Source organism: Podarcis filfolensis, assembly GCF_964270895.1.
Source record: "Podarcis filfolensis genome assembly, chromosome: 5".
Classification (NCBI taxonomy): domain Eukaryota; kingdom Metazoa; phylum Chordata; class Lepidosauria; order Squamata; family Lacertidae; genus Podarcis; species Podarcis filfolensis.
The window spans coordinates 28,347,623-28,373,712 of record NC_139608.1 but is presented as its reverse complement, the minus strand read 5'-3'; the positions used below and the strand labels follow the sequence as shown (position 1 = coordinate 28,373,712).

General features: G+C 39.0%; 2 protein-coding genes across 5 annotated transcripts in view; one reads left to right on the top strand and one right to left on the bottom strand.

Annotated features, from left to right (window-relative positions):
• Positions 1-94: 94 nt before the first annotated feature.
• Positions 95-21,112, top strand: DAW1 (dynein assembly factor with WD repeats 1). The gene is made up of 13 exons (XM_083613866.1): positions 95-223; positions 2,966-3,038; positions 4,983-5,127; positions 8,606-8,664; positions 9,238-9,360; positions 9,513-9,612; positions 10,180-10,287; positions 12,092-12,198; positions 14,180-14,282; positions 15,481-15,595; positions 16,671-16,747; positions 19,346-19,508; positions 20,671-21,112. The coding sequence occupies exons 1-13, from the start codon at positions 184-186 to the stop codon at positions 20,703-20,705; spliced, it is 1,248 nt and encodes a 415-aa protein (XP_083469992.1). The 5' UTR covers positions 95-183; the 3' UTR covers positions 20,706-21,112.
• A 2,364-nt stretch (positions 21,113-23,476) lies between these two features.
• The window catches only part of SPHKAP (SPHK1 interactor, AKAP domain containing), a 76,263-nt gene continuing 73,649 nt past the window's right edge, over positions 23,477-26,090 (bottom strand). For all 4 annotated transcript variants that reach the window (XM_083613667.1, XM_083613668.1, XM_083613670.1 and 1 more), the window contains one exon: positions 23,477-25,954. In XM_083613667.1, coding sequence (XP_083469793.1) covers positions 25,811-25,954 — 144 coding nt within the window. In that variant the 3' untranslated portion in view covers positions 23,477-25,810. The remainder of the gene's footprint in view (positions 25,955-26,090) is intronic.

The following is a 26,090-nucleotide window of genomic DNA, read 5'->3' as shown; positions in this document are numbered from 1 at the left end:
ACTGCCCACCCCCCCGACCCTTGCTACTCAGCCCTGTGAGGGCGGAGCCGGAGTAGCTGCGGGCGGCGGAGGAGAAGGGGCGGGGGTGGTCCCGGGCCGCGCGTGCGCGCTGCGGAGAGCGTCGGTTTGTCTGGTTCCTATGACAACGGCGCCGGCTTGGAGGCCTCGGCCGCCCGGGACGAGATGAAGCTGAAGCGGTTCTTGCTAAGATATTACCCGCCGGGTGCGGAATGGGGCAGGGCAGGGCAGTGTGGGGGGTCAGTGTTAAAGATGGGGAGCGGGGGAATGACGACGGGGAAGCCTTACGTGCGGCGGGAAAGCGTGGACGATTGAAAGGAGGGGATGGTGGAGTCGGGGAAGAAAGGGTTAACGGATATAGATATATACAATGACTGCCACACACACACACACACACGAGAAACACAAATGTGGAGGGGAAAGAGTCGCAGAGTGGTGGTGGTGGGGAAAGGTTTAATTGAAACGGTTGAGCCCCGGAACCTATTTGCTCAGCAGGTCTGTTGAATGGAAAAGAAGCTCCGTTGCGTTCCGTCTTCAGTGAGAGCTTGTTCCGTAGGAGGTTTAATGCGTTGGACATATTGCATGGACTGGCAGTGCTTCTAAAGAAGCAAGCAAGCAAGCCAAATCGATAAGCGAGCACAGGATTGCAGCCTCGACCATGAAATGTGAAATAACAATAGAAACATAGTTTCTCTGAGGATGTGCAGAGTGCCTTTTCCTTAACTCTTAAGTAACCATGCCTACTCTTTTGGGGAAACTTGTTTCAAACATGTTCTTGTGCTTTTTAGAAATTAAATTAATAGTTAATGGGGAATCAAAGGCAAACGCAGGAAGGGTTTCAAAAAGAAAAGTCACTTGCAAGTGCTCAAAGATGGAACTTACCCCGTTGAAATGCACTTTTGTGTATGAGTCCCCCACACTGAAGATGTACCGGAATAATGCACAATGAGGGCCAGAGTGGTGTCATGGTTAAGAGTGCTAGTTTATTATATCCAGGTGCAAATCCCAACTCAGTCATTAAGCTTTCCAAGTGACTATCTCAGCCCAAACCTACCTTTTAGGGTTGCCGTGGGGATAAGAGGGGTAAGAAAATCATGTTTGCTGCATTCAGTGTTGTGGAGAAATGATGCAATATAAATGTCATAAATAAAATAACTGGGCCCTATTTGTCTGACCCTTTCTATCTGTGACAGCTTTATCTTGAGGTTGCTTAGGATGACATTTAGATGGTTCTGATAGACAGTTACATTGACCACTCTGCTGAAGTCAGTGCATAGGCTTTTGACATTTAATAGTTGTGGAGTTTTAACTAAAAGTACCTTATGGTAACCAAGATAACTTTAGCATATGACAGGCAGTAGGAACACAAAGTACTTGGCTCATGGTTGTGCACCATGGGTAGATAAAAAGCCATAGCTGCTGTCAGCTGAAATGATTTATTACTTATGAATTGATGTATGAGGTGACTTGAAGAAAAGCTGCATTCTACTAAATCCCTAGTGTTACAAACATTTGTGTAATGTTGACAATTCAGCCATAAGCCAAATAATGGTATACTGTATATCATACTGTTTCCTATAGGGAACAACAGACTAATATCAAAGCATTAGTCTAATACAGAATCCACAAATTATTTGTAACTGGATTACCACAGAATGCAATAAAGGTAATGTGGCAGTCAGTTTGCTTCTATGTATATCTCAGTTGTTATATATATTAGACAGGGTGTCATATTTTGCAGATTTACTTTTATATTTGGAAGATCTCAAACTGGTAAATTAAGTTGGTGAAGTAGCTTCTGCTTTTCTATACTATCAGTTGTTTGGGCTATGATCCTACAGTAACCTGAAAGTATCAGTCTTAGATGGCCATGACCATCTAAGGGTAAGCTTTGAATTCCCAGGTCAATTATTCAGACCAGCAAATAGCCATTTAAAGTGTTTGAGCCTTTGCCATGGACAAACACAAGTGGGCTTATGCAAACTACTGTAACTCAACTGTAGCAGGAACCACACTGATATTCCTAAAAAAAGCATTTCTGTTTCAGGGGCATCACATATTGCACCACTTAATTTTGTTGCTGGAAAACTGGATTCTTTTACTAACTAGAGTTTCTCCTGTGTTGTGTATAGTTACATGTACATGAATTGTATCTGTAACATCATTAGTGAGAGAGCTACAACTATCGCCCCCTATTTTACAAAGCCTTTAAATTTTTTATGTTTCATTCACCTTATCAAGGTTGGTCTACCTTTTTCTTTAAAAACAAAAACAAAACACTAGCAAAGCTTCCTCCTTCATCTACAGCAGCACTTCTGCTATTTCCTGGGCTGTTTTCCTGTTCTCATTTTTTATCTTGTGCCAGAGAATTCCATAAGTTAATGATGTGGTGTTCTATCGGATGATCCAGAGTTCTGTGTGTATCATGAGTAATTACATTGGTTATAAGAGTCAGTATTTATTTTTTCTATGTGAAGACTAGCTGAAGTTCAAAAGAGCTGCTTCAGTGACTGGGAATCCTTTGCACATAGAGGGACATCTGAGAAGATGTAGGATTGTGTGGGCTTGTACATGGACAGTGGAATTTTGGGCATTTCCCTTTGAACAGGAAATCCTCAAGCCATATCACAACACCCTACACATTTAAAAAGCAGCTTGTCATGTGGAATGGGGGTTGCCTTTGAAGACCATAAGTTCAAAGAGCCTTTAGCATATGCATCCAGTTTCACAGTTCTTTGGCCCCTGACCTGTGTCTTACCATGTGTCACTATAGAAAATGACAAGATGCCTGCCTGATTCTGCTCTCTTATATGGTTTAAGTTAGATGTGTTGCTACTGAAATCAATAGGATTTTTTTTATCAAAGGGAAGGTCAGTCTTTGTACTGTGTGCCATCAGAACCTAGCTTGATACTGAATTAATAATTGTCTTGTTTTGCTTCTTCAAAGGCATTATTTTGGAATATGTTCAAGGTGGGGAAGTGAAAACCAAATCTATAGATTTACTGGATCTCAGTGCTGCGTGAGTATTATATTTTGAACAACTTTACTGATATATACAAATCTGCTAAACAGCTAAGAAATGTATTGCAGTGTTTTTGGTCATATTGAATCATGCTTTCAAATCATCCTCTTCCAAGTACAGTCATTTAAGATTGAGGTGTTAGTGCCCAATCCTGTCTCCTATGGCATATCTAGCAATATGGCTGCTACTTTCAATGAAAACTTCATAGGGTTGAAAATTCAGGGGTGTGTGGTTTCCATTTCACAACTGATGAAGTTACAACATTTTTGGAAAGGGCTGTAGCTTTTCATAGAGAAGGTCCCAGGTTTAATCCCTGGCACCTCCGTGTGAGGATGGGAGAGACTCTGTCTGAAAACTTCTGCCAACTGAACAACTGAAAACTTCTGCCAGTCAGCATAGAAAATACTGAGCTAGATGGATGAATGGTCTTACTCAGTGTAAGGCAGCTTCATATGTTCTAAAACATAGTATTCCCACAATGGGATATATGTGAGTAACAAATATAAGATGCATTTCATGCCTTGTAAGACGATCTCCAGCATTCATAAAGTGTATCTGAATTAGACATATAAAGATATGTATTGGCTTTGGTGTTCATATTTGTTGTAAACCTCTCTTGCACACCTCTGCCTTGATTACTTGATGTGCACTGGCAGGAGCATGCAAAAGGTGTCTTTCAAAGCCACAATTAAGACTTGATCCTGGGAGCTTTCCTGGGCTAAATTGAATATGTCAAAGAAATGTTTCAGAAAACAGACATTGGGTTAGATTTAGATTAATTATGCTGAAGTCCCCTTGAAATAATTGGGATAAGGTTGTCATGATGGCTAGCTTTAAGTCCAATATTTATTTCAGTGAGACTAAAGGATTCAGTGGAACTAAACGTACCTAACAAATGTAGTCCTTGAGCATGTCAGTGACCTGTATGGAAAACATACTGGACAAATTCCATTTGTTCAATGGATGTTATTCCCTAGTGGAACATACATCCTTCACCATTGAGACTATCCTTACAGAAGTCCTTCACAAACAGGATCTAGTTTTGTAAATTGTATATTTGTTCCCTGTGATGATGCTGTGCTTTTAACATACCAAAACCTTTGAGATTATTTTTAGAATATTTGTTTTTTTTAGCTTAAAGAGAATTTTAACTCCTTACCTCCCATGAATAACCCTGAGAAACACAATGCCAAAGTAAACTTTTTAAGACTATGTGATATTTTTTGACAAATTAGCATGTTGTTTGAAATTAAAACAAAAAACAGAAATGAGTGCTGTCACTGAGGTTATTTAAATTCAAGTAGCAGAGTAGAGCTGACCACTTGTTTTAAAACCTGCATGAACAAGTCACTAGGAAAGACCTAAACATACAGAATATTCAAAATTAATCACATTCAAATAGAAAACATTAAAATTGTAAATAAAATGACTGAAAAATGGGAAACCTGTCTTATACTCAAAAGATGCAAGGCCTAACCTAGAAAAAAAAAAGTTTTACAATTGGTGTGGATTATGTTAGTAGCTGACACTGGACTTAGGTATTTCTATGTGAACTCAGGAATTTCCAGTGGCTTTCTACTACTTTTGTGGGGGACAAGAAATTGTGTATCTATCTTCCCGACTAATGTGTGCTCAGAGGCTTCTATGACATAGTCCATTCCTCTATGTGTTTATTCAGAAGTAAATCCCATAGAGTTCAATGTAAATAAATGTACATCTGTTTTTATGGAAAGATAAAAAAAATACATCTGTGGAGACCCACAGGTACCCTGCCCCTATTCTGAAGGATAATCTCTGCGGTTGGCACATGGGAAAATATCAAAATGACTCCCCTTCCCCCTTTCATTCTGGTTGATAAAAGCAACAGAAGGATTTCATTTTCTCTTAACTTCAGGAGGTGATAATTGTGTTTTAATATCTTTAAACATTATTCTACTTTAGTACAGATGTAGAAGCCTTAGTAGCAGATATAAGAAAAGCAGAACCTCTCATCACAGCATCACGTAAAGACCAGGTTGTACATTTAATACTGCGACTACAAGAGAAGCTAGGACAACAGGTGGACCACAAATTCTATCTTTTTAAGGTAAGAGCCATGCGACAATTTGTGATACTTGCTTTCAGTTATGTAAATACACAGAAACTAGAGGTTTTAAATGGCTGTTGGTTAAACTGTCCTGCTCTCAGGTCATTGTGAGAGCTGGCAGAAATGGAGCCAAAGCAGGGTTGCTGAGAAAGGAGGAGATATCAGCCTGCTTATGCTACATAAACAGATGTTTGCAGTAGACCCTCACACAATCCAGTGAGCATGCTCTGTAGCCGTGGAATGTTATGGGGGATAATAGAAACTAGGTTGTAGGGATGGAATGGAGTATTATGGAGGAGGGCAGGGCCGGCTGGCACCCTTTTAAGGATACACAGCAACATTTCATTGCAGGATTTAGTTATTTATTTTAATATGGACTCTAAGGATCATGTTTGAGTATACTGAAGCAGCTTATGAGTGAGGAATGTAGTTATTTACATGTTGGTGTTTCCTGTGTTTGGATAAGCAGGCCTGAGCTGGTTGTGTCCCACTTCCCCAGAGAATGCCAGTTAGCAATGTTTTGTGGCTTGCCTCGAGTTCAATTTCTGCTGCTCCTGGCTGGCAGAAGAAGCAGGTTTATCAAGCTCCTAGTGGAACACCATGCATGAATATGGGCTGCATTCAGGTTGGTGCCTCTCAGGTTGTGCAGCCCTAGTCCACAGACTCTGTAAAGGCGCAAGTAGAAGCAAGTGGTAACTTGTGAGTGGGGTGAAGGCAGTGGTGTCCTCCCAGTGGTGACAATAAACTTATTGGGCCATTTTGGCTAGTTTGGAGCTCTCTCAGCCTCACTGCCATTGCCTGATGACTACATCACTGCCACTGCCTCTGCACCCCATGAGCCACTGCTCAGGGGAAGATGTCATATGGAAGGCCAAGCCTGAGTGCAGTGGTTTTGGGCTTTTTACCTAATATTCTGTTCTGACAACAGATCACATGAATATATTAATTCTCACACAGTTCCAATTCTGTGACTGCAAGTTGTTTTTAACTGTTTTTATAATTGGATTTTAAATTGTTGCAAACCACCCTGAGACCTGCTGATGAAGGGCAGGTAATACATTTAATAACAACCACAGATCCTGTGGGTGGTGGAATTGGGGGTGTTTTGTCTGTTGTCAGTTTCAGTAGCTTTTCCACAATCTGCAGTACCTTTTTCACAGTGCCAGATGGCAGTGTTGAGTTACCTAACCAGCAAGTTAATTGCTGCTGATTTTCAGAAAGAGGATTTCAGCCAGAGCCTAGCCTCTCCAGGGAGCTCACTCATCACTCCCTTGGTTATCTCTGCTGAAAGAGACTGGCACCGGGAGCTGACCAATACATACAAGTAGTCGAGCATGTTGGAAAATAAGTTGCAGCGCTTGATGCACATATCCTTGCTGCATTATGTGGTTAAGTAGCTGATTTACAATCAGCACAGACTCTCAGAAAGCCTGTATTTGTATGGTGGGGTGGGAGGGAAATCATAGGAAGACTATATGAAGGGATGGTCTATATGTAAAATAGCTGTGTGGGAAAAAATTGATTTAAATATGAACCAGAGCTATTACTGATGTCCCTTCCTCATCTGCATTTGATGTCAAGGAGTGTGGATAGATCTCTTAAGAACAGTACACTACTTTTCATCTAGCAGCATGAGGTTTATCTACACATGAGGATCATTGTCTCTTCTAGAGCGCCAGCTGACAGACAGTCTGTTGCTGAAATTTGGGGATCTGATGGTTTTAAAGAACAGCACAACACTGAACTCAAGCTGTTAGTCAATGTTTGGGAGAGGCTTTCCTGATTCTTTCATGGCCCCCCTTTTCCCCAAGCAGTGAAAAGTGATCTGTATCCTTTGGCTAGCAATATAAGGCTGTTTTCTGCTTCTGAGCAGGGTGCAGGGTGGGGTGGGGAATCTGTTGTGAAGGTTGAGCTGCTCCATGCTGTAGACCAGTAAAAAGCTGTTTGTGAAAAGACAACAGTGAGTTTGACTGTTGATGAAAATATGTCAAATTGGGTACACTCACAAAACATCTCATGCATGCTTGAGAATATGTTCTATCTTTCTACCCAGATCAACAGATCCAATGTTGGTGCAATCTGCTCTTGAAAATATGTATAAGGAAGCGGTGTCTCTCACATTCTCTTACTATTTGTGCTCGACTTTAAGAGTTTTTAAGTGCTTTCACACAGTTGGCCTCAGAAATAGTTTTTCTTTCTAGTCATTGTCTTAACACCAGCTTCATGAATATTGGCTTATTCTGATTTTTGACAAGGTGATTACACTGATGTAATGTCATTGCAGTGCTCCACACTTTCACATTGTTAAGTTGACTGCTGTTTTATTCTTTTAAAAAATAATAAGTTGAACTTGGCTGGTTCATGACCCCACATAGAGGCTACTTCATAATTCCAAATCTATATCTCCTTCTTTTGTTTTGCAAAAGTCAGGAATTGTAGATAAATCTTTTAAGAGTTATACAGCACCTTTCACTAATTCACCTAGAGGCATGGATCCAGTTCTGACAGTTGAGCTTTGAATATCTGAGATTGTAATACTATTGGGAGAAGGAATAATGGATATGTACCTGTATAGTTAATTACTCAAAGATTTGTTACAAGAAAGTTACAGACAAAACTGACTTTAGTTGAATTGTGACAAAGCAGGGATGAGGAATCCAGAGGAATCCATCAGTGTGCTTCTTTCCTTTGTACAGCACGCTACATTCTAGCCATGCAGTAACACAAACTGTAGCCACACATACATGTTAATCTTCACCCAGGCAGACAAAAAGCATTATCTCAGCGAGGTAAACACTCAAGGAGGCTACAGATCAGGGCTGTTGATCAAGGGAAGGGGTGAGGCCTGGTGAGAGTCCTGTGGATGAGATAGAAAGGTCTGGTGGGCTGCAATTGGCCCCCAGGTCTGAGTGTTCCCATCCTTGTAATAAAGAGTGCTGCTGGTAGTGATTTTCTTGTGCAGTAATAAGAACTGCACAAATCTATTGAGCGTGAGGAATAATTAGGGGTATGCAGAGTATAATTGGAAAGAGGACTAGTGTTGCATTTCCACTTCATAGCAGATTGCAGTTGCCAGCAACACCTCCTAAATGAAGACACAGAGTTGGTGTAAACCTATACCTTTCTTTGCAGTTTCCTGGGTGATAAAGGTTTTTTGGTGGTGGTGGTGTTCCCAGCATAGTAGCAAGCTGTTGTAACACAACTTAATAGGGATTTGAATGTGTCATGGATACAACATGCTGCTATAGCATAAGGTTTTAATCCAAATGGGCCCAGTCTTTCCAAAGCCCCACTGAGTTCAATAGGAAAAGTAAATGTAGCCTTAAAACAACACTACTGAGATTAATGTCACTTAAAAGTGCTTAACTTTAGTTTAGCCGTTCCCATTGATTAAAATAATATTTAAGTATTTAGATTTGTGAAGGCAAATACCTAGGAATGTAAAGAAAATTATATTACCTTTATTTTCTAATTTCAGGTACTCCGGGCTCATATATTGCCACTGACTAATGTTGCCTTTAACAAATCAGGTTCTTGGTAAGTTTGGGTGTTTAAATTCAAACTATGCATGATCTTCCAAGGCTTATCTAAATATAAACTGAATACTGTATAGTATTTTACGGTCTATAATTTCCTCTGCTGAGATTCTGGTTCAAAAAAGGGTTATTAAGATAATTAGTAGCATTGGAAATGCCAAAATCCAACATATTTAGTTAACAATTCTTATTTTGTAAAAGAAAATACAGCAAAATGACAGTGGAAAATGTAAGATATCTCTTGTTTTGCCTCCCTCCCCTTGTATTAGATCCCCAGTTGTTCTCCTTATACGCTTCTTGCCTGGTCTTTGATCCTTCATCAAATCAAATGAGAAAAGTGAAAGGGGATGGGGAGCAGGGGAAATACGTAAATTACAACAAAAACCCAACATGTTTTTAAAAATATCATTAATTGAGAAGAACGTAGAAGCAGTAGAGTCAATTCACAAGAAGTTATATTTTTTCTGATCCCTCTGAGATGTTTTAGCAATGTAGTCAGCAGTGGCTTAAATTGTGGGGTGAGGAATATGGAAGAAATGTTTCTTAAACCCTCCATTCTCCTTGTCCACTCTAGTTTTATCACTGGAAGCTATGACAGAACATGCAAACTTTGGGACACTGCTTCAGGAGAAGAGTTACGTTCTCTGGAAGGACATAGGAATGTGGTCTATGCAATTGCTTTCAATAATCCGTATGGGTATGCAACTTTTCAGAATCTTTGATCTTTAAAGCCCTAGATGGCCTCAGCACATTATTTCTTTGGTACTCTACATCCAAATCATTTTAATTCTTCTTTGTAAATCGTTTTTTACTTTCCCCTTGTACTCTGTTTCATTCTTTAAAATTTAGTGACAAGATTGCAACTGGATCATTTGACAAGACCTGCAAATTATGGAGTGTAGACACAGGAAAGTGCTATTACACCTTTAGGGGACACACAGCAGAAATAGTGAGTACAGGAGCTTTGGAATAATCATTACTACATATGGTACGATCAAATTCTTAAAAACCTCTTTAAAGTTAAGTGTTGTTTTCTCTGTTATTCTCAGTGAAACTATGCTAACAAGTACCACAATACATGCTACTATTCTCAAAAAAATCTGGGACGATAATTTGTACCTACTTAAGTGAAGATATGGAGCAGTAGTAGCTCCTTGTTTGTTGTAACATATTTTTCTTGATTCTGTGGCATTATCATTACAAGGTAGAATGGGCTCCTTTATTACCATAATTACAATGAACATTGTCCCTCCACACGGTCTAATTGTGAGAGTAAAATTCCTTCCTGTACCCCAAGGAAAATATTCCAAGCAATCAAATGAGTGAATCTTTATTACCAGCTATGACCCTGTGGCTATCATGTTTTATTTTACAGGCCTATAAACAGTCAATGGGGCAATGACTAGAAACAGTTACTGTCATGCTCTAACATATTGTGACTGGGACCAGTACCTAGGAGAACAGAAAATCCAAGAATTTCTTATAAAGGTTTTCCTTCTCTCTTTTTTCCTAACAGGTTTGCTTGTCATTTAATCTTCAAAGTACATTGGTTGCTACTGGAAGTATGGATACCACAGCTAAATTATGGGACATACAGACTGGAGAAGAAGTAGTCAGATTAACAGTGGGTCGCAGCTCTTATTAGTGATGACTTGGGTGTTTTTTTGTGAAATTGCTATTAAAAGAGCAGTTCTTAATTAAAAGAGCAGTTCTTAATTATCATTTGCAAAATTCAGAGACGAGAATTTATGCAGAACTCTTAGCATATGTAGCTAAATAATGCATTAAGCAAACATAAAGGAAGACTGAAAGCTGTGATACTAATTAAAAACCATTAAATCTTAAGTGCAGAACAATCCTATGCATATTTATTTGGAAATCCTACTGTGTTCAGTGGGGCTCCCTCCCAGCTAAGTGTGAATAGGATTGCAGCCTAAATAACATACTTTTTCCAGATGTGGCTTTACTACTACAAGGTAGAATGACCTGCTTTATTAATTAAAATGGACTGGTAATATTCTTTGAAACCTCTCCTGCACTCAAAGGCACTGTATAATTGCTTTCAGATCTATTATTACCTGGGATTATAAATAAAGGGGTTATAATATACCCTGTAGGGACGCGGGTGGCGCTGTGGTCTAAACCACTGAGCCTAGGGCTTGCCGATCAGAAGGTCAGAGGTTCGAATCCCTGTGACGGGGTGAGCTCCTGTTCCTTGGTCCCAGCTCCTGCCAACCTAGCAGTTTGAAAGCACGTCAAAGTGCAAGTAGATAAATAGGTACCGCTGCGGTGGGAAGGTAAACGGCGTTTCCGTGCGCTGCTCTGGTTTGCCAGAAGTGGCTTAGTCATGCTGGCCACATGACTCGGAAGCTGTACTCCAGCTCCCTTGGCCAATAAAGCGAGATGAGCACCGCAACCCCAGAGTCGGCCACGACTGGACCTAATGGTCAGGGGTCCCTTTACCTTTACCTTTAATATACCCTGTAAGATTGAAGAGAGCTCTCTTAATAATATCACAAATACATGTAGACAGGTATTGCTATTGGCTGCTTCACAGTTTTTAAAAATCTGCACAAACTTTGGATGATGGTATAATTCTATCACTGCAATATACTCAATTTTTAAAATTTCATTTTTCTTCTGCCTTTCCTCCATGGAGGTCAGGGAAATATTTAAAAATATATAACAACTTTGTAAAGTAGGCTAGTGTTGAGAGACAGTAACTGACCCATGGTCACTGAGTGAGATTCATGATTTGAATGTGACGATTTGAACCCAGATACCAGTGTTATTTAATTAACCTTCCTACAAATAATTCAGAATGAATGCTCAGTATAATAGCTGACTGTCTAACCTCCATGAAAGCAACTGAGACTGAGTGCTCAATAAGCAGGTTGTCTAGAAGTGACCCAGAAGCTTACATTACATGATACTTTGCCCATCCAGACTGGGATTTTCTATGTTCTTTTTTGAATCTTTGGGGGAAAATGGTTTTTTGAATAAAACATAAAGTTTGTATGTTTACAGACAACTGGAAGGATTTTTTTTCAGGATCGCTTTCCATAAAATAATAGTAACAAAGAAAACAAAACACAGAATCATAAAAGTTTGTACATCTTTATAAATCCTAGATCAGTCATAGGCAAACTCGGCCCTCCGGAACTGGAGTTCCCAACTAGAGCTGGATGTAAACGAGCATGTGATACACAATCGTCATGCCTGTACCCTTTTAAGGTGGAATGGAACTATATCCTAACAGTTTTGGGACTACAACTCCCATCATCCCTAGCTAAAAGGACCAGTGGTCAGGGATGATGGGAGTTGTAGTCCCAAAACATCCGGAGGGCCGAGTTTGTCTATGCCTGTCCTAGATTATTTCTACATAAAGATCTTTGTTTAAACTTTAAACCTTCTTTTTATAACTTTAGGGGCACTCTGCAGAGATTATTGCATTATCATTTAATACTACAGGAGACAGAATCATTACTGGTTCCTTTGACCATACAGTTGCAGTGTGGGATGTTGGCACGGGCAGGTACTATTTTAAATCTTGTTTTATTTCATGCTTTACAGAACTCTTAAAATAATTCTATACAGGCTCTAGAGTTGTTCAAATTATAAATCTGCCTTTATTTGTTCGTATTTAATACATTTCAAGCAACAATGAGCTTCTAGAAACCAGGAAGGTGAAAATTAGGCATATTGCTTCTCTGCGATTCTCCCTAGCAACAGTTCAAAGTTCCATCTGCCAGAAAGCTAAGATAATAGTTCTCTGTGTTGGCAAGTTATGTAGGATATAGCAGAGCAGTGGAGGATATATATTGTGATATTAATCTTAGACCTTTGTTTCATCACCTGGGAGGCTTGTATTGAATAATCATGGCACAAGCTTTCTTATATTGAATTAGACCAATGGTCCATCAAACCCAAATATGACTGGCAGGTCCTATTCAAGGTCTGCAAAGAGACCACCCCTAGCCTTCATGGGAAACTATGGGCCTTTTCGGTATCATGAAACTAATGCATCTGAATAACATTTTGTCAAATTGATACAGTGGAAACATTAAAAGCCTTGTGATGATCAGCAATAACTTATATGAGCCCGGAATAACATTCATTTCCCATCTTAAGTTATCGTTGAAGGGTCAATATAATTATAAATACATGATATGAATTAAATAGTGTAATTGGTTTGTGAACATTAATATATATATTTTTTTAAATTACCACAAGCAAATAGGAATTCCCCCCCCTTCATAATATTTGCTTTTGTGATGTTTTTATTTGGTGCAACCATTAATTAAGGTGTCTCTATGTTGCTCAGTCCCAGCTCCTGCCAACCTAGTAGTTCGAAAGCACGTCAAAGTGCAAGTAGATAAATAGGCACTGCTCCGGCAGGAAGGTAAACAGCATTTCCGTGCGCTGTTCTGGTTCGCCAGAAGCAGCTTAGTCATGCTGGCCACATGACCCGGAAGCTGTCTGTGGACAAACACCGGCTCCCTCGGCCTGTAAAGCGAGATGAGCACTGCAACCTCAGAGTCGTTCGTGACTGAACTTAACAGTCAGGGGTCCCTTTACCCTTTACCTTTATGTGCAGTCTAAGAAGGACCACAAGTTACACGTATTATATAAGGGTTGTATAGGTTATAAAGCACTGAACCATAGGAAACACATGAATACACATGTTCAAGATTGATTGTGTACACACACAAACACAAAAACATGGATGCATGAGAGAGTGGTATGACTGCAGTGGTATTCATTAATGGTTTCTAGAATTGCAGTGATCTAATTTAGCATGCTTATTTTACTTGTGTTTAGTAACCAAATGCAAAGCTTTGAAACTGTCAACTGCCTAATATTGTATTTGCAGTTGGCATCCAATCACTTACAAACATTTTTGTGTGCTTATGTGTGGAAAGATTAAGCACTGGAAAAATTTCCTTAACAATTTCCACAGAAAATTGTGTTAATCAGATCTGAGGCTTCTGAAGATTTACGTAGACTTGCACGTGTAGGTCAAATTGTAATACAAAGGCTGCAATCCTATGTATATTTATTTGGGAGGACAGCTCACTGAACTGTGACTTGGACTTGCCGATCAGAAGGTCAGCGGTTTGAATCCCTGCAACGGGGTGAGCTCCTGTTGCTTGGTCCCTGCTTCTGCCCACCTAGCACTTCGAAAGCACGTCAAAGTGCAAGTAGATAAATAGGTAGTGCTTCAGCAGGAAGGTAAACGGCGTTTCCGTGCGCTGCACTGGTTCGCCAGAAGCGGCTTAGTCATGCTGGTCACATGACCCGGAAGCTGTATACCGGCTCCCTCGGCCAATAAAGCGAGATGAGCGCCGCAACCCCAGATTCGGCCACGACTGGACCTAATAGTCAGGGGTCCCTTTACCTTTAAGCATGCATAAGATTGCACTGCATTTTGTCTATTTCTTTTTATAGATGCCCTTTGCATAATACATTTATATTTGAATCAACCATATAACATGTTTTTTATTCTCTCCTGGTAGGAGGATGCATACTTTAATAGGCCATCGCGCAGAAATAAGTAGTGCACAGTTCAACTGGGACTGCACTCTTATAATCACCGGATCAATGGACAAAACATGCATGGTAAGATACTTGGATCCCTATTAACCTGATTTATTGCTGTCAGTAGTATACGAAAAATAATAATAGTATTGACTAACCCATACATTTGTAGGTCTGAATCCAGGAATACATTCTTCTTTGCCTGCATGAAGGCGTGTGGGGAAAATTAGCTTTCCCCCAGAGCAGGTACAGAATAAAGGTGTAGGTTTACTCTTACATCTCTTTAAAATAATAGACAAAGGGCATGTACACACTGCCTGATAATATGCATTCAGTGCTGGTTGCAGAAAACCAGAATATTTCATTTGGAGCAAAAACAAAATTAGTTAAATGTGATCCACTTTGCCTAAACCAAAACGATCTCAACTCACCAGGCTCTTAGCAGGATTCCTTGTTCACAAGTAGGCCTTTCTTCCTTGAAGCCTTTCTCTCAAACTCTCCAGAATCTCTGTGTATCACCTGAGATCTGCTTGGTGAACCCACCTCTTGGCTATCCACCTGCTTATATAGCTTCTCCCTGTCTGTCATTTGATCCCTCCAGATCTGGGCTGCAGGAACAAGGAAGCTGGGAGCTTTTAATTTTCCCACCCCTAGAGACAGGTGTGCAGTTAGTCACATCAGCAATGGTGGACCCTATGCCTTGATAGTTTATTAGTCCTGGGGCACCAGCTAAGACTCCACATTAACCCTATCCTTCCCAAATGAGCAGACAGGTAAAAAGATGCATTCCCATTTTATAGACAAACAGTCCAGGACAGTAAGGTCCAATTCCTTTACATTCCGTCTTTCTAAAAAAAGGCCCAAAGCTTATCTCTAAAAATGCCCCACCAGTTCATTTGCAATATCACACTTCAAAAGAAAGAAATACAGAAAATAAGAGGAACACTATAGGCTAGCTTGGTTTAGGGAAGAAACACCAACATTTATTGACTTCTGGGAGTTCTTTTTTCTTTTCTTTTCTAGCCTTTATTGGCATAAGAGTTGAATCTGTGAATAAGCTGCTAGCATGGAAATCAATTCCAAGAGATATCTGGCTTGTGCTGGTAACACGTCAAGCAAAATATTTGTTAACCTTGCTTTCTGCCAAATCTGTGTGCTCATATGAAAGAACGAATAGTGATTGACTAGCTACACAGGCCGCAAGCAGTTCAGTCAAATAAATAAAGAAGGGTTCCCTGTCATTATTTGCCTGCAATTTTGCTTTTTGTCCACGTTGCAGTTGTGGAACGCGCTGACTGGCAAGCGTGTGGCAACATTAACAGGCCACGATGATGAAGTATTAGATGTTTGCTTTGATTACACTGGCCAGCGTATTGCAACTGCCTCAGCTGATGGTAGGTGAAATTGATTTTTTTTATTAAAATGTCTTCATCCCGTGTCAGCTGATTTGAAGAGCATCTCTTGAGGGGGTAACATGGGAACTCCCTGTAGCTCATTCTGTGCATCATGGATGACTCTACATGAGGGCAAAGAAAGAATCCTCTAAGAGAGGAACTCTGGTGAGGTGAGTGCATGTTCTGGAAACTGGCTAAGTTTTCTAATACAGCCAATCTTATGGAAAACCTCCATAATAGGACCAAGGAACGATTATATCCATATAGTGAGCCATTTTTTATGTGTTATGTGATGTGCTCTTTGGCAGCTTTCTCACAGGGCTGTGATATTTAATTCAGTCTTCTGCCCCAAGCTTTCTCATATATCGGATCAGTCTAACAAGTCTAGAAGCTTCCAAACCATTTTCGTATGAGTGCCGCCTTCTCATAAGACCATGCAGTTTTAACCTGCTTTCAGTGACCACCACAGAACATCAAAAGTTTATAGTGAAAGAGTATGCATGGCAACTGTAGGTACTCCCATATAAGGATGGGGACAAATTCAATTCAGTTTACATTTCAAGGCAAACCCACCTAATTTGTACTTTCCCAAACAATACAAGAATGTAAGCACAACCATCTTTCAATATTTGAAGTCTAAATTTTGGTGTCCAATCAAAAATGCATATACTAAAGTGTACATATAAAAACATATTTTGTTGAAAATAATATTACGTTATATTAGTGAATATATTTTTGCAAAAATGCATTATATTAGGGGAAATTGTATACAAAAATGTGTATATTAGGATATATTTGGAAAGGCTGATGAATTTTCATGTGAACTTTAAAAAAATCTGCCAACTGATACTGAAACATTGAGAACTGTACTTAATATTTGAAAAATGAGAAACTTAAGGGAAACCAAAATTGAGAGATTCACCCATCCCTACTCTAAATCAGTGGGCTTTGAGTTGCAGCCAGTCATTTCTAACATTTGCCTTCTCTGGTTCCTGACAAAATTGCAGATGTATTTAAGCACAACAGGTAAATGCCTATACTAAATGCATGATTGTTTGTTTCTTTATTACTTAAGGATCAGCAAGAGTTTATGATGCAGAAACAAAAAAATGTATATCAAAACTTGAAGGCCATGGAGGAGAAATTTCAAAGGTGACTGTTGTTTTATTTCTCTGTACTGCTGCCCTGAGTAGAATGTTGTTCTAAATTACAGCTAGCTTTGCCCATTATGCTTGTTTGTATGATCTCTCGCTTCCTGAGTATGGACCAGGAAAGCAACTTCTCTCCCTTGCTGTTTTTTATAGTGCTTTATCACTTTATGTCTCCAGTGTGTTAGGAAAGCACAGAGGTTAGTATTCTGTTATAAAAGCTGCTAATTGAAAAACATTATTCTTGCAGTTTGAGTGAACAATCCTGCAAGTACATACCACTGACCAGTGGGACTTACTCCTGAATAACTGGAGGTGGGATGTCAGCCTTTGAGATTTATGTGAGATTTTTGAGGGCATTCAGGTTATCTATTAACTTGAGTAGAAATATTATTTTGGTGAAACTGGGTGATAATCTACTGCTACTCTCCTTTCCTATAATTTTAAGTACAGTAGCATTAAATAAGACTGTATCTCTGTGTTGGGCTTTTCCAGCTGCAATATTTAGTGTGGTTTTTCATGCATGTTTCATATGGTAATGTGTGCATGATAAGAAAGCTACAGTCTAAACTACACCTCTCTTACATCCTTGGATGATGCACCTTTATAGTAACCAGAAGCAACAGAATGTAGGCCTACTTTTAAAAGTGCTTTAAAAAGGGAATTTGAGCAGCATAGGAAGGTCAGCTTTTAAATTATCTATATTATATATGCTGAACAGAATCTTTCCTCAGGCCAGTTTTAACCTTGAAGGTAAAAAAAAGTGAGAATATTCGCATAAATGTATATATATGTTAAAGACAGATGCTTAGGTTGTTCCTAAATCCATACTGCATGAGCAAGACGAAGGCAGCCCATACATATGTTTCCTGATTTATGGCAGTGTTGTTGGCTAGATACTCTGTTTTGTCATTTAATTTTTGGAGAGCAGTGACAGGTTCAGTATCTGTTTGGATGAGTAAAGGAAATATTAGTATCTGTGTGATGAAATTTGGCAGCACTGTGATATGATGAATCTAATATAGCAAGGATAAAATTATATTTGCAGATTAAAATTTCCAATTTCTTTTTTAGTTCTGAAAGCTTAAAGAGTAGTAGTAATTATAGTTATTTTACATAAAATAAATAAACATTGTAGATTCAATAAGAAAGGAAGAATTGCTACTGATTCTATAACTTTTTTAAAAAGCAGAAAGCTATTCAAACAGAATACAAAACAGTTTCCATGTAAGGTTTTGGAATGCCTGTCTGTGGTTTTTGCTTCCTTTTTAAAGTTATTTTTATGAGTTTCCTAAGGAAATAACAGTTCTACATTCCACAATTTTATATGTACTTCATTAATGTTTCCCATTTGCTGTGCACATACGAAATGACAAATCTCACGATTCAGCTATCAGATGTGCCCCTAAGTTGAGAGGCAGAAATGGGTAAAGGTTAAAGGACTGCTCTGAAAAATCAGTTTATGTGGCTCATGAATCTGTGCACTAAAGAGATGCACTAAGGCCTTTGGAGGACTGCAAGGAGCCTCCAGAGTAACACTTAGGTTTAAACTGACCTATTTGGTAAAGGAGAGAAAAGGGCAGAAATTATTGAATAAAGGTGCAGGTGGATGAGAAAAAATTTTAAATTTTTGGAATGTTGATTTCAAACATGAGGCTAGTCGCTAATTGAATATTAATGTCACAATTATATTTGGCTACTGAACTCCTCATTGCATATGTGACTAGTTAACTGTAATTCATTATTCTGTCCATTGCTCACCTGGTGCCTTCGCAGCATATCTTTAGGCTCCAAGCAAAATCATTCTCTATAACCAGACCTTTGGCTGAATATTCTATGGCCTTTTAAATGTGTTTGTGGGACGGGGGTTCTTGGTTTGTTTTTGTTTCTGTTTTTATCATGTATTTTGTGTTTTTATCTAGTATTTTTGTGTTGTGAACTGTCCTGTGATTTTCAGATGAAGGGTGGAATACAAATTTGACAAATAAATCCTAAATAATCCCAGAGTTATTATCTTGAGGTGGCAATTCCTTCCTACCTGAGCAAGCTCCTTGATTACTGTCTTGGATCACCTTAAGTCATTGTGCTGGCTTGTGGAACTGAGAATAACAATAGCAATTCTGCTGTTGTTTCTTTGGGAATGTTTCATAAGTTACTATTTAGTTCTCAGAAATGGAATCCCAAATATAAAATATGGTATAGCGTTATAATTTTTGAAAGGCTCGTGTTTAGCATTAAAACCACAGTTTATTCACAGAAGCCACCCATGATTGAGCCACTTTGTGAATATTTGTCTACTTGGAATCAAGTACTTCACAGTGTTTCACAGGATAACGTATTTCACAGGATAATGTGTGACATGACCCTTGTTTTAAGATGAAAGACAGAAAAGCTCCTTGCTTTGGAGGGTTTATTATTGATCAGCCCACTCCAGCCTCTGAATCTACCCGTGTAGATAGAAACTGGAAGACAAAATATATTCAGGGGCTTTTGTCCCAGACACTGCAAACCTGCGTTGAACCATGGTGGACAAGCTTTAAGATAAGTAATGCCATTTCCTTGCCTCTTTAAAAAATAATTCTTTTTTCTTTGTTTTTAAAAGATCTGTTTCAATCCTCAAGGCAGTCGCATTCTTACAGCCAGCTCAGATAAGACAGCTCGGCTTTGGGAGCCTCAGACAGGACAATGCATTCAAATACTAGAAGGCCACACTGATGAAATATTTTCGTGTGCTTTCAATTACAAGGGCAATATAATCATTACAGGTAACTAACAGCTATATTGAAAATTGTCCTTCTACTTGTTTACACTAAAGTGATGTCAAATAAGGACAGTTTCCTGGTTTCTGTTGTCATGCCTCATTCAGTCCAATTCCGTTGAAAACTTGGATCAAACAGTTATTTCTGTGGCATATTGCTTTTCCACACTAGTTGAATTGTTTCAAAATGGGGTGCTGGCCTAGAGAAGTTGGGTTAAGTAAGTAGGGTGGGGTGGGGGAACGGGACAGCCATTGAACAGCAAGTTTCAACAAATAGATATGGCTCCACTCTTTAAACTTTTCAGGATGCATTAAGGCAACCTCCAAATTTGAACAGCTAAATACATTTTCCTGTGCTATATACATTTTATTTGCTAGTATCTCATTGATTCCGGTGGTGCTTTCCTCTTTCATCAGTGGAGGTGTTTTTCCAACATTGCAAAAAGAGGGGAATGGGGGCATAGCAGCATTACTAAGGCAACTGTAATCCTAGAGCCAAATTTAAGAAGCCTTTTCTACAGCATTTCAACACAACTAGTTTAGAATATGTACAAGAGTTAGGTTGGCAGTTCTTAGATGGTGGCCTCGCATTCATCGGAAGATACTGATATCTGTAGGTTGCAATCTGTGTTGGCAGCTTTTTCCTGATAGAAGCTCTATGCCTTTAACAACAGCATTGCAGACAAATATTCATGGGATGCACAGAGATTTAGTGATGAGAAAAGGTGCACCTTTTGAATGTATGCCTGTTGGGTTCCTATTAAAAGCCCAGAACACACGAAACTGCTTTATGCTCAGTAGTTCTGTCTTTTCTAAAACCAAGTGCCTCTCCAAGATCTCAAGCATGGAAATTTCTCAGCCTTCCTACCTGATAATTTTTTTGATCTAGAGATATTTGGGCTTCAACTTGGGACATTCTATATACAAAGCATGTGTTCTATTACTGTGCAGTTGGCTCATTATTTCAAAGGAGAGAAATTTGCAAAGTGTCGTTTGCTAAACTCTAATTCATTCAACTGCATCATAGTTGGAAGACAAGATTGCCAATGAATTTGAGAGCAAGGGATGTATTTGAAATATCATCTCCTGCCCCAAATCTCCTGCTGTAGTTTTATATTATAGATATATGAATGACATTTGAAATGTTAATCTATTACTTTTCTTTCTAGGTAGCAAGGATAATACATGTAGGATATGGCGCTAATTGAGGACAATCTCTGACCCGACTTCCCAGTGGCTTTTATATGAGGAGCTTATTATACAGGCAATAACTACTAAGCCCTTTAAAAACCTGTTTTCTGTTTTTGCCTTTTTAAAAATGTTACTGAAGTAGACTTATTTCCTGGACTCATGAAATTAGCAATGTTAGCTAGTTATGTGATAGGTTCTACTCTAATAGCATTGATATATGTGTTAGTGACTTAGTTGCGACAAGTGGCATTGTTTTCTTTGTAATGGTTTTTAGGCCAGTTGGGTGGGGAAAAGGGGGGGGGGGAAGCACCGTGATCTTATTAGCAATGCATTGCCTTACTTGAATGCCTCTCCATTTGGTTGGATAATTTTTACTATGCTTAATTTTTATTTAATAAAAATATTTAAAACACTATAAAAGTCCAGCTCTTTATGTAGTATTAACAGTTGAGCATATATTAAAACTGTCTATTCAAGTATTGTCTGAAACCTCTGAAGAAAGTGCTTATTAAAACTTTTTTTTAAAAAAATTAAAAGCTGCCATATAGCTCTACATTTACTCATCAAATTTTTTAAAAAACAACTTATTACATATTGGATTTATAGTCTCTTCCGTCTTGAAGCCTTAGAGTGACCAACAATATATTTAAAAACCGTATCTGAAATGCAATATTAAGCTTCAGCGTAAATCACTTAGTTCCTAAACTTCAGGCCACACACTATGAAGCAGCATAATGGATGGTAGTGGGTATGCACCAAACATTTAGTAAATGTTTTTCTCAACTGCTACAAAGGATGCTTCACTTTTTAACCTTTTCCTTTGTGCTATATGAATAAAAATATTATATATTATCTAGGTTCTGGAGTGTAAAACACTGCATGGGTTCATGCATTTAGCTTGGGAGTGGTACTATTGTGTCATGGTGGGGAAGTTGCAAAAGTCCTATCCCTCCCTTGTGAACTGAGTGTCCAATCTCAAGCCTGGCTCATGTGATCTGCCACTTTGAGCAGGAATGGTTATATGAAAATTGGGTCTCAATAAGAGGTCTGTCTGACCCACACTGGAGAAGTAGCTTGCACCATAGAGGAGAGGGGCTCACACCTTTTTAATCAAGCCTTTGCGAATGTATGAACCATGATTTGTTGATGTTTAGTTCACAGCTTTTCATCCTGTTGTTTCACATCCATTTTCTTTTTTTCTCTAATCCAGTTTGTCCTCTTAATTGCAGTAAGTGATTAAAGTGATTTGCCTCAGCATGTGTGTATACCTGAATATCCAGATGCTGCTTTGGTACTGGCGTGAAATCTAGTTTCCCAGTGTTTTTGAATTCCTAGTGTCCCCAGTATGAGAGCCTATTTGCTGTGTTGCCCTGAAAATGTCAACTGAACTGAAATATAATCTAGCCTGACTTCCCTGTTCAGCTTTATCCTAAGGAGTCTCTGATATTATGCATGGTTTACCTCCCATGAAGGCTGTGGAAGTGCTAGGTGTGATCTGCTATGAAGCAAAGCACTGGTATTTGCTACAGAGCAATGCACAATACCTTTAGGCTCTGGAAAGTGTAGCTTTGTTTTTCAGAAATATGCAAAGGTACTTTTCCTGAGAAAGAAAACTTTTGTAGCAGACGTCACAATATTTTGAAGCTATTGGCATTTACAGTATTTAAGTCCCCCTATTGGAGGTGAGGTAACCTTTAACTCAGGGTTACATTGCTAGAGCCTCAGACATGTGTTTTGGTGAACCCAATTTTTGACAGTTCTCTTCTGATCCAGCTCTACGTGCACTTTGTTATGTGCACCTGTTATTCTGGATCAGAAATGTTACCTCCTCTAACTCAGATGCACCTATTAATTTGAGTGTGGCCAGATCAGCATTGTGAGGTGCAGCTGCATTAGGAGAGATGGCTTAGAATGTCAATACCTTAAAGAGGTCCATAAAGTGTAGTCCACCAACAACATACTATGGGGTGTTTAATAACTCTGAGTTTGCTGCCCCACATAAAACAGGCTTATCAACCCCCTAATGCAGGAGTTCAGAAGTCACTGAACTAAGTCTCCCATCAGTGGCAGCCAGTATGGCTAGTGGTCATAGAAGAGGCAGTACAATAACACCTAAGGGCTACAAATTAGCCTCCTTTGAGTAAGTTGCTATGTTTAGTGGGCCTGTTGAGACACAAGCTGTGCAGTTTCGACCTCGAATTATATGGATTTAATTTTATATAAAAATTAATTGATATTTCACTATTCTTTTTAAAAAGAAAAAACTTCAAATGCTCCCCGCTTCCCTCTTTAAAAGCTTGTTTGTCTATCCATTTAAGATTAAAACTCCAAGCGCAGTTCAGTGTTTCTTTGGCTTCCAATTCAGATGAAGGCATACATCAGTAGTAGTCTTTTGGGATACATTTTTGAGCGTACATGTTTCCCTATTTGATCCACACATTAAGAATTCTGGTCTCATAGCCTGCTTCTGCTAAATGTTGAGATATTTGTGCTTTGGATTATGTACTTTTAGCGGCCTTCCTTCAATCTTCAAGCTACAGGTGACCAGCTACTTTGAAAACTGAAGCCTTTAGGGTATGTTGGCATCCCAATTCCATGTACTCCCTTCAGCTTGTACTGAATGCATTTCACAGCAATTCAGAACTTTTGTAAAATACCTTTTTGTCTGATGTCACACACTGATCCTTTTTCTTGCTGAGCTGCTATATGAAAATACTTTATGTCCTCTCTACTGTGTAGAAAGGCTAATTCAAAATTAGGTTTTACAAAGGCAAAGAGGACACAGACTGTTAACATAAATTTATTTCAAGTCAGGCTGCAATACTAAAAAGTAGCATACAGAAAGGAATTGCATCACACTTTCACATGTTAGCTATGTTATTTGTGCTTGTAAACATTTATTCTACCACCGCAAAACGTCTGTGTAACACACAACTAACTGGAATTGGTCTAAAAATAAATAACCTTTCCAACAGTATAATTTCAATCTATAATGCTCCATAACTTTATTACTGTTTTCTGAGAGGTCCTGAGTGCACACTGGCCTTGAGAAGCTTTTTGGGTTGTGGCACATCTCCAGAGTGGACCCAGGTGCTGTTCAGCCAAAGCTAGTGCTTGCATTATACACTGGCCTTTCTATTATTAACCACGACCTTTACTCCTCTACATGTATTGTGGAGTAACTATATAGTCAGCAAAGTCGCTTGAACACTTAGATTAATATGCTGGCAAATGTCACCTTTGCGAAAGAACAGGCATGGGTGGATCTAACAGAAGCAGTGGTGACAATTATGGCTCTTAATAATTTTATTTAAAAGTACTGCAAAAATAGTGTAAAAAGATAATTTACTTTTGGACACATTACAGAATCATATACTATCTTAATGAAAATAAGAGATGTCTTTCATAGTCTTCAGGAACATACAGGCAGAATCTGTATATGGCCAAACGATTGAAATTCTGTTTTTCAAAAAAGCAAATGACAGAATTGCTGCTTTGCAAAGGTGCTAGTAAAGGATATTGGCAATTTGGAATAGAGATATTTAGTGGGTAATGAGCTGAAGATTTTTATTGCAACACAGTTCCCTTTCCTGACTTTAAATTAAAAGCAGTCATTTTGGCCAAAGCCAAAGAACGTTTTAAGTATGGGTGCAAAAACTACTAGTTATTTGAAAATCAGGGCATTGGGAATGTACACTAACAACCAGGCAAGTTTTTATGCAATAAAAAGATCACAGGCACCCCAAACATTTAGCCTCATTAAAATTTTGGTTTTAAAGTGTTGATAATCACATGATTCTATCAGTATAAAAAGAATAATGAAAAAGGAGAAACTTGTTCTCAGAAGTGCCATCTAATACAATTCATCACAGCTCAGTATATTTTGGAGCCCAGGTTTTTAAAGATTGCTTCTGAAGGAAAGTTTTCTTTCACATTCTTTAGAATACTTGAGGCAGTTTGAAGAAATATTCCTGCCTAATAGGCACCCCTTTTCCCTTGCTTTGGTGTTTCCCTCTTTAGGATAAAAAACTTTCACAGTCACATCCTTTATGAGGCTGGCCTAAGCTAAACCAATTTGAGGGCAGCAGTTAAGACCAAATGATTGTAAATCATGAGCACTTACTTGGAGTAAGGCTTGTTGAGCTCAGTGGAACTTAGCATCTGAATAAATCTGCATAGAATCAATTTGTAAAATTTGAGTAGTAAAGTTGAATTCCTTTAAAAGCAACTGTTCATTCGCAGATTGCAACAAACTTTACAAAGGATGTGAATCACCATTCCAGGTGAAAGAAAGGGGAGGCTTAGAAATGCCAATACCTGCCCACAGTCTCACAGCGAGTTGCTAGTAAAGCTGTGTGTGGGACTCAAATCTGTTAATGAGCAGTCCAATATTAGCATTCACTGGAGCACAGAGCCTCTGAAAACTGCAGGGAAAGAACACAACACGATAAGGAGTTTTAAAGACCTGCATGAAAACCTGCCAACCTGAATTTTGTTCCTTTCAGCAGAACATATATGCCTGCCGAATGGCAAACGGCTTTTAAAAAGGAATTTCAACAGCTTGCGAATGTCGCTTCTTTGTGACACAGTTCAAGAGCTCAGGCTCCTCTTTCTATTCTTCTGGAGTAATTTGAAAACATAATTACACAGAATTCATTGAGAGGCATATCCTCCTACGTATTCGTTTGCCTCGCAATTCTGCAAACCGCTAGTGTAGTCAAACGACAAATACTAACCTCTCTTTCTCTCTCTTTTAAAAATGCCTTTGTTATTGTGTGATTTCACTGTCAGTCAATACACATAGCCGACAGAAATGTATGTATGTTTGATTACGGGAAACAGATGTTGTTCTTTCCTCCGGTTTCCACAAATGTCAATTCAAAATGCGCACGCCCCTGTCCTCCAACGCAAGGTTCCCCATGTGATACAACTGTATACTCCGGGTCTTTCCTTTCCACCCACCAGTTTCTTTCCTGTGCACAGCTCTAAAACAGACCCATGGCAGAGTTTGTGCATTTCTGCTCAGTTCTATGTGCTGATGTTTTGAAAAAGAGGGCCACTCACAAATCACTGCCACTTAAAATGGATTAAAAATGAAAACAAGTGTAACGAGGTTTCTTATCCCAACTCGAGTAGCCAGTCAAACAGGCTCGGAGTCCGCTCTCTGCTTTCTTCATGGAGTTTGCAGAATTGTACCACGGCATGAAAGATATCACCCACTTTCCAGGACTTCTTGTGGACAAGCTGCACAACATCTAAAAACTGGAGGGGGGGAAAAATGTTTACTCATAAGAGTTGGTTTCATCCAATTAGGTTCTCTCCTTTTCACTGTAACTATATGAATCCAGGAGGGTTGGCTCACACACTGCTCTAATTGTTCATCACTCATTGACTACAG

Coding starts and splice junctions, on each gene's coding strand:
- DAW1 (XM_083613866.1), top strand. CDS start 184: ATGAAGCTGAAGCGGTTCTTGCTAAGATATTACCCGCCGG. Junction 15,596..16,670: donor TGCAACTGCCTCAGCTGATG/GTAGGTGAAATT, acceptor TTATTACTTAAG/GATCAGCAAGAGTTTATGAT. Junction 16,748..19,345: donor ATGGAGGAGAAATTTCAAAG/GTGACTGTTGTT, acceptor TGTTTTTAAAAG/ATCTGTTTCAATCCTCAAGG.